At 39.5% G+C, this 17391-nt stretch overlaps 1 protein-coding gene across 1 annotated transcript in view; it reads left to right on the top strand.

Moving 5' to 3' along the window:
• The window catches only part of ST8SIA2 (ST8 alpha-N-acetyl-neuraminide alpha-2,8-sialyltransferase 2), a 102926-nt gene that overhangs the window by 68138 nt on the left and 17397 nt on the right, over positions 1-17391 (top strand). The window contains exon 5 of the mRNA XM_001364936.4: positions 11693-11986. Within this exon, the coding sequence (XP_001364973.1) occupies positions 11693-11986 (294 nt within the window). The remainder of the gene's footprint in view (positions 1-11692; positions 11987-17391) is intronic.

Raw genomic sequence — 17391 nt, forward strand, 5'->3', positions numbered from 1 at the left:
TCAACATCACATTTATTAGGTACCTTCTATTTGTCAGGCGCTATTCAATAAACTGAGGATATAAACAGAGGCAAACAATAGATCTTCATCCTCAAGGAGTTCACAATCTAATGGGAGAGACAACTAGCCGACAAATATATACAAAGATACTATATATGAGACAAATAAGAAATAATTAAGAGAGGGAAGGCAAGGGAATAAGAATTTTACTATCAGGCACTGTGCTGTGTGCTTTACAAATATCTAATTTGATCCTCACAACAATCCTTTGAGGTAGGTACTGTTTCACTTTCACAATTGAGTAAAACAAGGCATCATTTTAGAGTCACACCACTCTTAAATGTTTGAGGTCAGATTCGAACTCAGATCTTCCTGACTCCAGGCCCAACCTTCTATCTAATATGCCTCCTAGCTGGCCAGAATTCTGGGCACTAGAATTAAGAGAGGTTTAGAAAGGCTTTCTGTAGAAAATGGGATTTTCACTGATACTTAAAAGAAGCCAGGGAAGGCAATAGGCAGTGAAGGCACATCCTTTCCTCTCAATCCTTCTTCCCATATTTCACTATCATGGGCATTCTAAAATAGTCATCTCACTCAAAATAGAACCCTAGTCCTGGTGCCTGAGACACTCATAGGGACAGGTGTCTCTGCTCTTCCCCAGGCAGAGCAAGGTCATGAAAGTCCTGAATGTTTCATTCCACACAAGTCACCACCCAATGGAAAATTTGATGGGGCCATCTCAGATTTCCTGGGTGTAGAGAGGCATCCTTCCTGTCTCTTACTACCATATTAAGATTTCAACTCTGGAACACAGAAAGAAAAGAAATCGTTTTGGCTTGATGAGTTTGAGGGGATACTAAACCTAGATCATAAAATAGCCTACATAATTTCCAATGCAATTAAAAAAAAAACAAGCATTTATAAACTTCCCATTCTTGCCTGTCTCAATGCTAAGCCCTTTACAAATATTATCTCACTTAATCCTCATAATAATCCTGGGAGGTAGGTACTATTATCATTTCCATTCAAGAGAACAGAGAGGCAAGCTCTTGCCCAGAGTAACACAACTAGTCTAATATTAGATTTGAATTCAAGTCTTCCTGAATCCAGATTCAGTATTTTATCTACTATGTCACCTGGCTGCTTGCAAACACTTATTAAGAGCCTACTCCATACTAGAGAGGCATAAACAAAACTCAAAACAAAGTCCCTGCACTCAAAGAGCTTGCATTTATGGCGATTAAAATCAATGTTCTCTTGATCACAATTTGATATATCTTGCAGAGCTCCTGGCAGAAAATGGCAGAAAGCAAGGAGAATAAAAGGGGGGATTTAAGATGTCTAATAAATCGAGTTATGTCAATTCCACATAGCTGCCAGAGTGATTTTCCTAAAATTTATGTCAATCCCCTGCTCTATAAACTCCACTGGACCTCCTATTACCTCTAGGAGCAAATAGAAACTCCTCGCCATTTAAAGCCTCTGAAAACAACTGAATCCTAGCCTTCTATGCCAGGCTTCCTTTATAATAATCCTTTCCCAGTTCAGTCAAACTGGCCTTGTTCTTTCTTTCTACTCTTGTCCCTCATTCTTGAAATGCACACCCTTCTTACCCTTCCCCCTTTTTAGAATGTCTTGTTCTCTTCAAAATTCAGCTCAAGGCATCACCTTGTCCCTAGCATCTTCCAGCTTCCCCAAACTCATGATTTCCTCCCTTTCAAAATTCCCTGACATTTATTTTGCATGGATATTTATGTTTCTTTGTATACAGATCTCTTCCCAATTGAGAGGAGGGACTATTTCATCTTTGTTATAAATCTCTCCAGTGCCTATCACACTAGGTTCTTAATATGCTGATTGATTGATTGATTGAGCTACATTAAAATGGGGGAAATGTTAGCCCTGAAATAGCAGGTGAGCCAAGGATGATGTAATAGAATGGAAGCTGGTTTGGGAGTCAGAGTCACCTGAGTTTGAATCTTAGAGCCGCCATTTACTACTAGTGTAATGAGCAACATGTTAATGGTCTTCTCTACCTCCCATTATTCTCAGCTATATAAATATAAAATTCATTTATATATTTTATATATGTAAATATATAATTTATATTTATAAATCTGTAAAATAAGACTAGATAGTTCCTAAGGTCCTTTTTGACTCAAGAACTAAGATCCTGTAAATAATATTGTTATTATTTTTGGATAGTACATTTGGATTTACAAAGTGTAGGTATTAGAATCATCCTCATTTTTCAGCTGAGGAAACATGGGCCTCAGAAAGGAGAAAAGACTTACCCATTGTCACATGACTAGAAATTGGCAGGACTCAAACCCAGGTCTTCTGACCATTGTCCAGCATTCTTTGTACTATCCAACACCTCACCCAATATGGTCAGACATGACAAAGTACCATCTAGCAAGAGTTCCTATGGCACACAAAGACTGTGGTGCATGTATGGACACCATTTTTCCACTCAATGCAAACATAATTTCATTTTAATATTTCACAAGTATTGATTTTATATAATGCTCAATAAGGCTTATACCCAAGTTGTAAATGCTGGTCAAGACTAGCCCCTTTTCAAGGTAGATACAGTGCCAAGCCTGGAGTCAGGAGGTTCTGATTTCAAATCTGGCCTCAGATACTTCCTAACTATATGATTCTGGCTAAGTCACTTAACCCCTTTTTGTCTAGCCCTTGCCCTTCTCTCTTAGAATTGTCACTAAGTCATAAAGTAAGGATAAAAAAAAAAAGGTGGGCTAGTTCCTTTACCAGATCCTCCATGGTTTCACCACTCTTTATCTCCAGGTACATAAACAAAAGGCAGTGGAGCCTAGTGATAAGAACCCTAGAAAGAGGAAACCCATAGCCTAGTGGGAAAATATCACTAATTTTGAAATAGTCTGCAGTAGGTGTATACACTATAATCCTACTTCACACCTTCACATATAATTTCTTTTGAATCTCTTTGGTTATTAACATTATAAAGTGCTTATACAATGAGGATGTGCAGGAGAGACAGTATGGCACAGGAAACTGAGGGAATAGGAGATGGTGGCCAAAAAACACTACAATTCAAATATATTCTTAGAGGATCATGTCTGCGCATGAGAGGTATGTGTGTGTTTGTGTGTGGGGTGGGTGGGTACTTGGGGGGAAAAGGGCTCCAGCTCCCAGTGTACTCCTCAAAGGCAAAGCCATCCTTTGATCTTTAAAATCCATGCCTAGCAGGTGCCCATGGATTTGTGTGTATCCAGAGCTGATTTAGATGTGTGCTCAGAGATTTGCAAGTCTATTGGGGAGACAGCCCAGCCATTGTAAGAAACAGCCACACATAAAAGAAAGAATGATGATTTTGCTACTTTTGGGGACTTAAAAAAAAAAAACTAAACCATTTCCCAACCAATGGGATGAGGTCAATCATTTGGCATTCCTTCATTCCCCTCATTCTTTTGCCTCCTTAATTAGAGGTCAATCAATAGATCAAAATCCCACCCCTGTAAATAAGCATAAATAAAGGGTTGGGATAGCAGGTCTTGTTTACTTAGCAATTCTGTCTACTAAACAATTTCCTCCTAACAACTCAGTGCATTTGTAAAGAGAATACCGGTATCTCCATTTTACAGATGAGGAAACTGAGGTTCAGAGCTGTGAAATAGTTTGGCTAGAGTCACTGGAATAACCAGGGGCAAAGCCAGAATTGTAACCTTGAATTTTCTCACTGTAGGGCCCCTCCTTTTCCTACAAGACTTCATCTTAATTGTACCAGGACGAAAGTCAGGAGGACTTGGGTTCAAATTTGACCTCAGACACCTCCTAGTTTATGACCCTGGACAAGTCATTTAATCCCAGTTGTCCACCCCTTGTTACTTTTCTGTTTTTGGAGTTGTTCTAAGACAGAAGATAATTGTTTTAAAATGTTTATTAAAAAAAAAAAAAGGGAAACTTTATGGTATTGGGCAGAGAAAGCCAGCCTGGATTTAAGACTTGCCTTTCAGATATAATGATTGTTATCCTGGGCAAGTCATGTACATTCAGGTCCCCACAACAGTTATCTAAGACTAAATTGACAAATCAGGTCCAACCTGCATTGGTAGAAAAAATATCTCCTATACCAGTGATGGCAAACCTTTTAGAGATGGAGTGCCATGCCCCTCCCACAACCAAGAGCCAGGCATGCCCTGCCTTCCCCCTTACCTCACACAGGGGAGGGAGAAAGCTCTCCCATTGGGCTGTTAGGCAGAGGGGCAGGAGATGTGAAAAAAATGTCAGGCATGGTAGAGAGGGGGAGCAGAGCAGCTCCACCCAAGTCCCTCTGCCTTTCTAGTAAGGAACTCTAGAGGGTGGGGGGTGGGGAGGGTGGTGCATGCCCACAGAGAGAGCTCTGCATGTCATCTTTGGCACCCATGCCATGGGTTCACCATCACTGTCCTATACCAAATGAAATTGTAGGTTTAGTCCCATCTGGTTTATTTATATTACCTCCAGATTGGAGTGTTTTTAAATTATTCTTTTAAAAATATTTTATTAACTAATTTTTATTTTTATACTACATTTATTTTCTAGAAATCTCTCCTATTCTCCCTTTTGATGAAAAAGGGAAAAATAGATAAGCAAATCTACTGATAAAGGAACTGACTGGCAGATACGGAACATTCCTTGCCTCTGGTATTTTGCCTTTTTGCTTTAAGAAAGCAAGTTTATCCTTTTCTCAGTCACCCAGACTCAAAATGGATCATTGCATTTAATCCATGTTGTATTATCTTTCGGTTTTGTCTTCATTTGCCTTATTGTAGTTATTGATTATCTTCTGGTGCTGATTGCTTCTCTGTGTATCAGTTCATACAAGTCTTCCCATATTTTTCTCAGTTCCTTGAATATATCATTTCTTTTGGTGCAATTCTTATTCTGTACATACTTATACCATATTTTATTCTACCCTTCCCCAATCAATATGAAAGGTCTTTGTTTCACCTTATTGCCAATGGAGAAAGTGAGACTATAATGATTTAGATATATATTTAGGACCTTTCTGTCATTGACCTCCTTGGCATACCTGGTAGTATCACACCCTTTTTTAACAGGTCAGTCTTGTTAGGATTTATGTTCTTAAGATCATAGATTTATCTAGTTCATCTCCCTTGTTTTATTGATAAGAACCCAAGAGCCAAGGAGTTTGAGTGACCTGGACAAAATTACTCAACTATCTAGTTGCAAAGTTGGGTCTGGAACTAAGTTTCCTACTTCAGTGCTCTCTCTACTTGACCATAATGGCTTCCCTATTTTACCCTACAGCAATGCCATATGAAACTTGGTGGAGTTACCACCTCTTCCGCCTCTCCTAACTTTTGTTTTCCCTGACTCAAAGGGAGGCAGGAGACAAAGTCAAAATGAGTGGTCCTGGAACCTCAGGCTCCTTGTAGTTGATGTCCAATCTCTGCCAATCCCTCTACTCTCCTTCTACAATTCTGGAGAACAGGAGGGTCCCCCGACTCTAAAGCATGCCCTTTGGATGTTGGAAATATGGATATATCTCCTCCCTAAAAAGTTAAACAGTTCCCCCACTCCATTTTCAGCTAAGGGAAACACCTTTTCCTCTGTGAATAGGATCATGGTAGTCACAGTAAAGAGAAGCCAATGGCTTTATATAAGAGAGGATTTCTTAATTGAATATATTTGACTGAGCCTGAAAATAAAACCCTTAGAGATTTGAGAAGGCCAACAGTTCCAAGCAAGCTCAAAGCACAAATTCCAAATAAATTGACATATCTCCACTCTTTCTTCCTTCAACTGAATTCAAGTCAACAATTATTAAACAACTTATGGGGAGTATAGCTATAGTTGCTAACTTGGTGAAATAAGATAAGGTTCCTTATGGAACATACCAGTATAGTAGGGGGATATTTGTTGTTCAGTTGTTTTCAATAATGTCTGACTCTTTGGGACCCCATTTGGGGCTTTCTTGGCAAAGATACTGGAGTGGTCTGCCATTTCCTTCTCCAGTACCTTTTACAGATGAGGAAACTGAGGCAATCAGGATGAAGTAACTTGTCCAGGGTCACACAGCTAGGAGGTGTCTGAAGCCATATTTAAACTCAAGTCTTCTGACTCCAAGCTGGGCACTGTATACATTATGCCACCTATCTGTTACGGTTATGACATATATAAATCAATAAAGTACACAAGCAGTCATGAGTATAAGAGAGGTACAAAAAAAATTGAGAAAATAATTGGAAAGCCCTTAACATGGTGCCTGTCATATCATAGGTATCATAGAAGTGTTAGCTATTATATCACCATCATCATCATCATCATCATCATCATCATCATTATTAGCACCTTCCCTCTGAGGTAACCTCCCATTTAGGCATGTATGTATGTATTTCCATTTACTTCCAGTTCTAAACTAGATTATAAGCCCTGGGGAAGGAAGGATATTTTTTAAAATTTATTTCAAATGAAATATTTATAAAGCATTTTTTAAGCCTTAAAGCACTAGATAAATGCTAGCTATTATTACTGTTAATGTTATTATTTTTTCATCTAAGCTTTATATGCCACCCAATCCCTAGTTCAGTAGACAAAAAAAAAAATCTATTGAATTGAATTCCATTAAATTAAGTAGTAGACTTAGGGGGGGAAGTGCTGGATTTGGAATCAAAAGATCTGGGTTCCAATCTGAGCTTTGCTACTTACTATTTGTGTGAAACCCTCTGGGTCTCAGTTTCTACATCTGTAAAACTGGGGTGGGATGGACTAGATGACCTCTAAAATCCCCTTCAACTCTTAAAACTCTGATCCTCCCATATGCCTATAAATAGAATAGGCAGGAAAAGGAGTGTATGTGTACAGTTATTCTGAGTCACAGGTAAAAATAAAACCAAAAAGGATTGGGAGGTGATAACAGTTCCTAGCTGCATGACCCTGGGCAAGTCATTCTTCTTCCTTGAAACATGCAATACTTAGTATTGGTAAGGTAAGGGTTTAAAAAATAAAATAAAACCAAAAGGACATAGGCAGAAAAGTATACTTGATATATTATATTATATATGTATATGTATATATATGTATATACAGAGAGAGAGAGAGAGAGAGAGAGAGAGAATGGCAACAGATTGAAGATGGGGTTTTTGTTTAATTACACAGAGGATAGTAGGATAAGAAGAGACTGGAAAGGGGGAGGGGGGCAATGGCAGGTCTTGAATGCCAGACAGAAGGATTTAAGCTTGACTTGCAAAGAAGTAGCATGATTAAATATGTGGATCAGAAAAATAAATATGCAACATCTTGGAGGATAAACTGGGTAGGAAGAGTATAAGTGGGAAGAGCCATTAAAAGGTCTGGTGGGTGATGAGAGATTGGACTACAAAATGGCAGTGGGAATTGAGAAAGGGAGGAATAGGGAAGACATTTTACCTTAAAATTTTACAAAATTTGGTAACTGGTAGCAGATGAGAAATAAGAAAAGGAGAATAATCAAATACATGCCAAAGTTTAAACATGAGCCTGAGTAGATGGTAGTACCAGTGACAAAGTTTGTAAAATTCTAAAGACAAGCAGATTTAGCAGGAAACGAATAAGCTCTTTTTGGGCCAATTTAAGCTGGACATGCCATTGAGACAGTCAGGTAGAAATGTCCTGAAGGCAATTTGACAATGCAAGTGTGGACCTCAGGAAAGAGATGCGGGCTGGAAATATAAATCCATAAGTTAGTTATCTGATTCTCTTATTACCTTAGATGTGATAGGTGAAGGAATGATGTTACTGTAGCCAAAGTATAAAATGAGACCAAAAAAAAAAGGCCCTCTCATTTCATAGGGGTAAGTGGGTATCATTTCATCATTCTGAATAACAAAGAATGACAATGTTCTCATATTCATGGTGTGTACCTTTTCCAATTAAAATGATTTTTGAAATTATAAGCATCTAGTCTTTTAGATAAATGATTTCTGAATTATTGGATATTAATGTTTCAATGCAGATACACACATACACATAATAACCACACACTTCTTTCCAACATAAAAGACTCACTGGACAAAGTGCCCCTCACTAAAAGCAAATCCAGTTTAGGATTTACACGTGCTGATATAACCCATGACTTAACCCCCACCAAGCTTTGGATTTACATGGACTGGCTTCATCCTTAGAGATAGACCCAAAATAATCACTCTTTGGCTCACCTAAAGTACAATATGAGAAACTCTTCAAACATAAGTCCTTTCTGGCTCTACCAGATATAAGAAAAAAGTCCCCCAACTCCCATACAAGCACTCAAGGTAACAATGCATATATCAAGTACAGGACAGACTTTCTTCCACCTAATTGAAAATGCAAAAACACATAAAAGATCCACAGTGGCCCATTAAAAAAATCAATACAATTGTCTTCCTCTACTGTGAGTCAAACCATTCCCCAGGGCTCCTCAATTTTTCAGACTCATAGCACCACCCTGTGGTTTAGATTCTCCTCAGGAGGGAAATGAAGTTGGGGTTCCTGGGGAAACAATTCCCCCAACATTCTGGTGAATCCCTTTTCATCCCAGGGACCTATCCAGGAATCCAGCTTATGTTACTATCCTAGGGGCTTAGATTGCCCAGAAGGAAATGAACTTGAGGGTGCTATAGCAGTTAACCCAATTCCCATTGTACCTACACTATCTGAAAAACTCACAATATCAACAAAAGACAAAATTCAAGTCTTTTTCAAAATCCATGTCATGGTTTTGGTCCCTTTCTGCTCTTTCATCTTCCAGGGGGTATATGCTTACATCCCGGGAACTCCTACCCCTTCATTTATTAGAAGTCTAGATTTGGGGACTGAGCTATCTAGAAATTTAAGATTGTCCATGATCCAGGAAGCAATCATTCAAGAACTGTCTTCTCAGGCCACATGGAGAATGGCTCATACAATTTCCACTGGAATAACTTCCATTCGCAGCTTCTAAGCTGAGGAGAGCTCCTTCCCATAAGGCCCATGTCTTAGTTCAGATGCTCTCTTGTCTCTTCAAAAAAAAAAAAGGGAGAGAGCAATAAAAAAAAGGCTATCTTCAATGAAGACTTTCCTTTTAAAGTCAACACAGAAGAGTACCTTACACAAAAGTCCATCCAAAAAAAGGTTGTGGCAACCAATTAATTATTTCCTAGCAGACCTGCAACAAGTCAAGAACAAGTCAAGATGAGCAGGTCTACTCCTTTCATAGAAAAATGTAACAAAAATTCCAAATATTCACCCCTACAAATTTATTTCCAAACATATATGTGTAATATATATATATATATATATATATACTCTTAATTATCTCAACACCCTTTTCCTCTCCTTTTATTCTTTCTCTCCATAGATACATAGATAGATAGATAATTATTCACACACACATACTCAAGAATATACATGTTCTTTTAGTGAAGATCACTCGGCATCCTAGATAGCATCACTTCCAGAAAAAAAAAAAAGGAATGCAAGAGACTAGGTTAAAAAAAAAGGCATTTCTCTCAGCCTCCAGAGTAAAGAAACAGGCTGGTATAGTGAATCGAATGCAGGACCTGGTATCAAATTGGCTCAAATCATGACTCTGACACTTATAATAACTGTGATTCTGGGCAACTCGCTTAACTTCAGTGTCTCTTTGACAACTCCCTAGAGCTCCCTATCTACTAACTAGGGTTAGGAATTTGCCCTGGGAAGAAGTACCTCGAGCAAAATCACAGATCCTTCTTCTGGTCTAAATGTCAGGAATCCTCATGGGAGGCCTAGTTTGATGCTGGTAAGAAAGAAGCTGGGGTGAGGGGTGCCCTCTTTTCCCTCCCCAACCCACCAAGAGATTAAAGCTTTGAGTAAACAGAATTGTCCTTGGAATCTATTGAGTATAGGATTTTCCCCATCATCAGCACCCCAAGTAGACCTGAAACAGTCACAGTGGACAATGGGAAAGTATACATTGAACCATCCCCTAATGTGAATTCATACTCCTAGAAGAGATTTAGGGGTCCTAAGATCAGCCCTGGGCTTAAGGGATTACAGGAGCCATTTAGGAGCCCAAAATGCAAGTACTGAACCAGTGATAGAGCCCCTCATATACCTATTTGACTTTTAAGTCCTTCACAACCTGGCCCCTTCTTAAACTTTCCATTCTTTTTTTTAACTGTTACATTCTGTCTTAAAATCAATACTAAGCATCAATTCTAAGGCAGAAGAGCAGTAAAGCCTAGGCAATTGGGGTTAAGTGATTTGCCCAGGGTCATACAGCTAGGAAATGTCTGGGATCACATTTGAACCCAGGACCTCCCAACTCCAGGTCTGGCTCTCTATCCACTGAGCCACCTGGCTGTCTACCCTTTCTATTCTTCTTATACCTTACTTCTTTCCTATAATCCTATAGCATTTGCCTCCATGAGGTTCCTAGTACAATATTCCTTTGGACTCCATGTTTTCTATCAGCCATCTGCCATATCTGGAATGCTCTTCCTCCTCAGACTCCTCTTCATTTCTCTGGCTTCTCACCTTCTGCAGGAGGCCTCTTCTAGTCCCTCTCACTATTAATTCTTTCCCTGTGATGCTACCCAGGTTGTTTGCATGTCACTTTCCCCATTAGAGTGTAAGCTTCTTACAGGCAGGGAGCATATCTTCACCTTTATTTTTATTTCAGCATTTCACAGTGCCTGACACATAATGAGCACTTAATAGATGCCCTATTTGTCTCTATTATCTAAGAGATGTGAAATACTAAAAAGGAGACTGGAGGAAAATTTTTGGTTTTTAATTTCCCCTCAATTTTCCTAATCACTGGGGACAGGGGAGTGAGAGAAGAGAGGAGAGAGGAGAAAAACCACAGAAATGAATTTTTCCTAGATTTTTCCATTTTAGAAAAATTACTTTTCACATCTCTAATCACTAAATATACATTCTGGTTTCCCTAACAGCTTCCTTTTTCCAGAGGAGCTTTCCCTTTGGCAACTATAAAGCCTTAATGTCAATTGAAAGAGTGGTAAATAATACCATTCAACTGTGGCTACCTACTATGAAATACTTGTTGAATAATAACCCTTTCCTGATTGATAGGAACTTTGCTAAAAGGGAAAATAAGAGAGAGGAATAAACATGAATAACTGGACACAAACCTGTAGAGAAAAGGGTTAGTGGGTTCTCTTATTGAGTATTTATTGTGCCTAGGGCCTGGGGCAGACAGTTCTAAAAAGTTAACCTATGCTATGGTAATATTGCCTTGAAATGCCAACCTCATTGCCACTAAGTAGAGTGTTAGCCTGGCACAGAGCAAGCCCTTAGTAAGTGTTTTTTTTTTAATTAAATTATGGAAATCGAATAAAAGTATCTGATTGGCACTGGGAATAATTTCTTCTTCCTATAATCTCATAGTGCTTTATTCTTCTCTTGTGCTTTTGTGTTCTAATTTTGTATATTTAACCATGAATCTAATATCTTCCCCTTCTAGAGTGAAAGCTTGAGGTCAGGGACCTCATTTATCTACATACATCTCCTTGAACCTAGTACACACAGTAGGTACTTAATAAATGTATATTGAGTGGATGACTTAAATAAAGGGAATGAATGGATAAATAAAAGAAAAAGCAATTATTGTTTGCAGTATTTCAGGCACTGATCTAGGTAGAGACAAATTATAGAGGTCCTGCTGCTTTCCAGAAGGTATTGTACCAATTTTTTTTTCTTTCAGATGCAACCTGGCACCTGTCCAGGAGTACGCCCAGGATGTGGGGGTCAAGACAGACCTGGTGACAATGAACCCCTCTGTCATCCAGAGAGCCTTTGAGGACTTGGTCAATGAGACCTGGAGGGAAAAACTTCTTCAACGCTTACACAGCCTCAATGGTAGCATCCTGTGGATTCCCGCTTTCATGGCCAAAGGTGGCAAGGAGAGGGTAGAGTGGGTGAATGAACTCATCCTGAAGCACCACGTCAATGTGCGCACAGCTTACCCTTCCTTGCGCTTGCTACATGCTGTCCGGGGGTAAGAGCACCTCTCCCTGAGGCTAGGAGATGACATAATTGACAAGGCTGGGATTTTTATGACCTTTTTATCACCATATGGTGCCTCTTGCTACTAGTAACCAAACTGAGTCAGTCTCTTTTGCCCACAAGGTGTAATCTCTGAAAAGAGGGACAGGAAATTCTTTAATTAACTAAAATGTTGAGACCATTAGATTAAGTCATTAGTAATGATATCTCCTTTTGGGGGGCTGTCTCTCTTACTGGGAAAGTGAATGTATCAGGGAACTGAGAAAAGGATGTAAGGGATAACCAGAAGGCTCTGTAGTGCTCCCCTGACCCTCATCCATCTTAAATCAGTGGTGATAATAAATCACCACCATCTGTTGGTTCTTCACCAGCCCTAGCCAAATAAGTTGACATTCACATCACAGTCTGCTGATTCTCTCCACCCCTTAATGTAATATGGCATCCATCAGCCTGGCACTTGTACTGGTATATCATGCCATCTAGGGCAGTCTCCATGGAGAGACCCAGAATTAAATAGCCATTATTCTACATGCCCCAACATTATAGCTCAGTTCCTGAGCCCTATTGCCCTTTAGGACAAATGGGAGGTGAATATAAGCCCTAGGAAACCTGAGAAGAGAGTAAGACCAGGTAGTCCAACATGACCTCCATACTTGCCCAAGAATATTATAAAACCTTTCCTTGGGATCCATAATGAAAAAGAACTAAAATACTTAGTCAAAGAGAAACTCTTTGAATCCCAGGGTTTTCTCATGATGATGGATTATGGAATGCCACTCATGGCCTAGACCTATCAATAGCATACTTCATCATAGGAGCTAGTGAACCTTGAATTCATCCTGCAGGAAATAATGGCAACAACTCTCATTTATGGGGCACTTTAAGATCTGGAACGGGTATTACGTAAATTATTTCATTTGATCCTCATAATAATCCTTTGATTGAGAGTACAAACAACAATGTACAAATAAGATATATTTAAGAGAAATTGGGGTAGTATTGGAAAGAAGCTATTATTTTTTCCATTCTATGGGCAAGGAAATAGAGGCTAAGCAAAGTTAACTGATTGAATATGAGTCATACTGCTAGTAAATATTGGAGGCCAGATTTTCACCCAAATCTTCCTGATTTCAAGTCTAGTGTTCTGTCCACTATATTACATCATCTCTCTGTATAGGATAAGTAAATAAATTCAAGAAAAGTTTCAATAAATTTATGCTAGATATCTAATAAGTCATCAATAGTAGATAAAGAATTCTGGGGTCCATCCCTAAATATTTGATGTTAATATCATGGAGGGCAACAATACCCTCTCTCAAATCTCTCATTGTGCTTCTGTCAGAGACAGAATGTTAGTTTGGTAAGTCCAACCCAAAAGGACAGTTTTTATACTTCCTGTATTTTAGAATAATCTTGCCTCCTGTGAGGCAACTTAACTTAAATGTCTTATTATGGGTCAGAAAGGATTAGTGAGAGAGAAGAGCAGCCTGCAGGTAAAAAAGGAAAAATACTCTTGAAAGGGAACCAGGCAGGGGGCAAAGGACCATGGGAAGACAGTTATTTCTAGCTGTAATTGACTTACTTTCATCTGTCAAAATTGCTCTAAGCTCCTATAACAAGCCCTTTAAACAAATAGGCTGATAATCCTGAGATTGTGGTGGCATCTTCCTATGCCAGAAACTGCCAGAAGGGGGCCCTGCTTGAGAGCCTAGCTATATCACATTCTATAAAGAAACACAAGCATTTATTAAGTACCTACTATATGCCAAGCACTGTGCTAGGTGTTGGGACATAAAGATAATAACAAAAAAGTCCTTTCTCTCAAGGAGCTTATGTTCCACTTGGGAGAAAAACTGCTCTCCACTTTGAATAAATAGAAAGAATTCTAGAGCCTGGCCAATGAGTATGATTTTCCCCTCAGTTGCTCTTTAAGATTTACAGATGGTACAATGGGGCAACAGCAGAATGTCAATGAGTGGCATAAGATTTTATATCTTGTACCTTATCTCTAGAGATGTAACCCTTTCGTATACATGGGCTCAAAAACTCAACTTCTCAAGTACAAAATTGTGAAGTCATGCATAGACAGCAGTTCAACTGAAAAAACAAATTAATTAATTAAAACCTGAGGGTTTTAGCGAACTGCAAGCTCACAGATTAATAATGTAATGTGGAAGCAAGAAAGCTAATGCTTTCAGGATTAGGAAGGAAATTGTTCCACTTTTCACTGTCCTGTTTAGAGCAGCATGTTCATTTCTGGATTCCATTTACTAGAAAAGACATTGAGAAGCTGGAGAGTACCCCTATTCAGACTAATAAAAATTGTCAAAGGCCTTTAGCTTAATGAATGAGAATTAGATGAAGGAATTAAGGATGTTTCAACTGAATAAAAGAAGAGTTATGGAAGAAATGCTATCTGTATTCAAGTATTTGAAGGGCTACCATATCAAAGATAGATGGAACTTGTTCTGCTTGGCTCCAAAGAGTACACTAGGCAAAGAGTAGATTTGGACTTACAAGAGAAAAAAATAATTTAATGATCCCAAAGAACAGCTTGTCTTCTCTAGAGGGAATAGGTTCCCCCTCCTTAAAAGTTTTCAAGCAAAAGCTAGATGGTCACACATCAGGTACACAATAAGAGAAGTTCATGTTCAAGTGCTTAATCCCTTCCAGCTCTAAAGTTCTGTGTCCCTGTATTTGAGCTCATCATTGCTCTCTGAGAAACCAAACAGGCATCATAGAGATATGGGAAAGCTCCTGAAATAATGACTGGGAAGTATTTTGAATGAGAGCTCTGCCAGGTGTCTATCAGAAGCAAGAAGCCTTGAGCAAATCCAAAGGGAAAGAGGAAGATGAGGCCAATGGGAGCAGTTGCAGTAGTCTTAAGGTCAGAAGAACATTCCCAATGAGTGAGAGAAAGTCCTCAACAACTGATAGGTCTTGTATTTCTCTTGGTGACCTCTGATCTATGGGCAGGCATTTGCATTGCTTCTGTAAGCTGGACTTCCATCTTGATCCATGTCATTTTGTCATCATTCCTGCTCCACTCATGGGTGCCTAAGCTGATTTGTCACCTGGGACCTTAGAATGAGAACTGAGAGTTGGAAGAGAAAGCCTGAGCGGACAGCCTTGCACACAAATCCCCAGACGAGGAGCTGGCAGGAGCTAAAGCCTGCTGTGGCAAAGGCCAGGGAGCTGCCAGGCAGATTGGGCTTGCTTTCTCCATGTGGACTGAGGTAACATGGGAGAGCAGCTGGCTTGCCCTCCCTGCTGAGTGCAGAGGGCCAGGCTATTGGCAAGTGAGGTGAGAAATGGAGGGGAAGAGTTCCACAAATGAGTCACAGAGGTAATTGACTATGGCAGTGAGAAGTGGGAAACAGGAGAGTCAGCAGCTGGTACTGAATAGATCTAATTCAATTACGGCAATAGGGAAGGTTGTAACCCACAGAGAGAATAGCCCCCTCAGCCAGAAAAGCTACACACTGACCTATTCAGCCCCTCTAGCTCTCTTGCTTCCCAGCCCACAAGTGTGAGAGAACTGATGTAAATAATCACTAATTAATGCCTCCTGGATGCCTTGCTGATTTCTTTAGGACCCTGTCCCCTTTGTACAGACATCCACAGCCAGGGCAGAAGAGGTACTAAATAAAGTATTTAAGAAAAGGTGTTCCCAATGAGTCCCTGTGGCTTCGCAGCCTGGTGTAGAAATCAACTGGCCAGCTGCCAGGCCCATAAGCTCCTGCTAAGATTAAGGCACTCCCTTCAAAAAAAAAAAGAATGAAAGGAAGGAAGGAAGGAAGAAGATATTAAAGATCAGGTTGGTGGTATTACTACCCAAGGTATTTCTATATTTTTTTACTAACTAATTGATTTCTTGTCCTAGTGCCATCTCTCAAAATCAAGGAATTGTATGGGGAAATATTTGTTTTGCACCTCTTAGGGAAATGTTTAGATTTGGAATCCACCTGAATAGTTCCACTCTGGGCATCTCTAAGGACCTAGATGTGCTTCATAGTTTATCTGCAAGGAGCCCAGTATGTATTAAAATAAGCACCATAGCTATAGCCAGTTCCTTCTAAAAGTATTTTCTTGGGGGCAGCTGGGTGGCTAAGTGGATTGAGATCCAGGCCTAGAGACAGGAGGTCCTAAGTTCAAATCTGGCCTCAGACACTTCCTAGCTGTGTGACCCTGGGCAAGTCACTTAACCCCCATTGCCTAACCCTTACCACTCTTCTGCCTTGGAGCCAATACACAGTATTGACATAGCAACAATGAGGAGAATTTCAGAGATGGGAGGACAGTTAAAGATGACCTATTCCAAGCCTTCCATTTTTATAGTTGGGCACAATCTGGAACTCACAAAGGGCGATTGGCTTGCCTAGGATTTCACTAGTCAACCCTTACCTCCTAGCTCTTAGTTCAGGGTTTTGTCCACTATGCCACACTGAAGAAGCACAAGTGTGTTTATAGGACCTGGATTGCATAAAGGCAAGGAAAGAATTTTTCATAATTGTTGAGATCAGGAAAACAGCAGTTAAGAAGACAGTGGTCAGCAATTCACAGAAGACCGCCCACCCCTCCTTTGACATCCTGGTAGCAATTTATTCCATTCTGTCTCATATATATGAGAGATAGTGCTGAATAGTGGCCTCTTGGCCAAGAAGACTTAGGCTGATGTCCTGCCTTTGACTCTGATGCTGCACTGACCGAGGAAGGCACCAAACCTCTGTTGTGTCACAATTCTCTAAGGCTTTAAGTTCTAGAGAAGGTGTTGACCTGATTGTAAAAAGCTAAATCTGTTCTTTGCAACTGCCACCTACTTTTCATAGTTCTGCCCTTTGGGGCCAAGCAGAAGCCCTCTTCCATAAAAGGAATCTCTTTACCAGGGTACTCCATGAATTCACAAGTCTAGTCCCATTCCATATATATGTGTATATGTCTTTGTGTATATGAATTAAATTAATTGCTAAAACATATAGGTATGTAAGCATGCCTACTTACTTTAGACATCATTAATAGGAACATATGGGATATGTTTATATATTAAAACTAGGTGGTATAGTTGCCAAGCTTTTAGTCAAGAAGACTCACCTTCCTGAGTTTAAATTTGGCCTCAGACATGGTCACCAACTGTGTGACCATGGGCAAGTCACTTAACCCTGTTTGCCTCAGTTTCCTCATCTGTTAAAGGAGCTGGAGAAAGAAATGGTAAATCACTCTAGTATCTTTGCCAAGAAAAACCCAACTGGAATCAAGAAGAATCAGACACAATTGAATAATATTAAAGTATTTGGAACATAGTAGATATTTAATGTTGATTTAATTGATTTTTCTAAAAATAGAAAAGTCCACAGACTTTGCAAATTGTAACTCCTGGTAGGGATGTGGAAAAGTCAA

The sequence above is a fragment of the Monodelphis domestica genome, chromosome 1 (assembly GCF_027887165.1).
Source record: "Monodelphis domestica isolate mMonDom1 chromosome 1, mMonDom1.pri, whole genome shotgun sequence".
Classification (NCBI taxonomy): Eukaryota; Metazoa; Chordata; class Mammalia; order Didelphimorphia; family Didelphidae; genus Monodelphis; species Monodelphis domestica.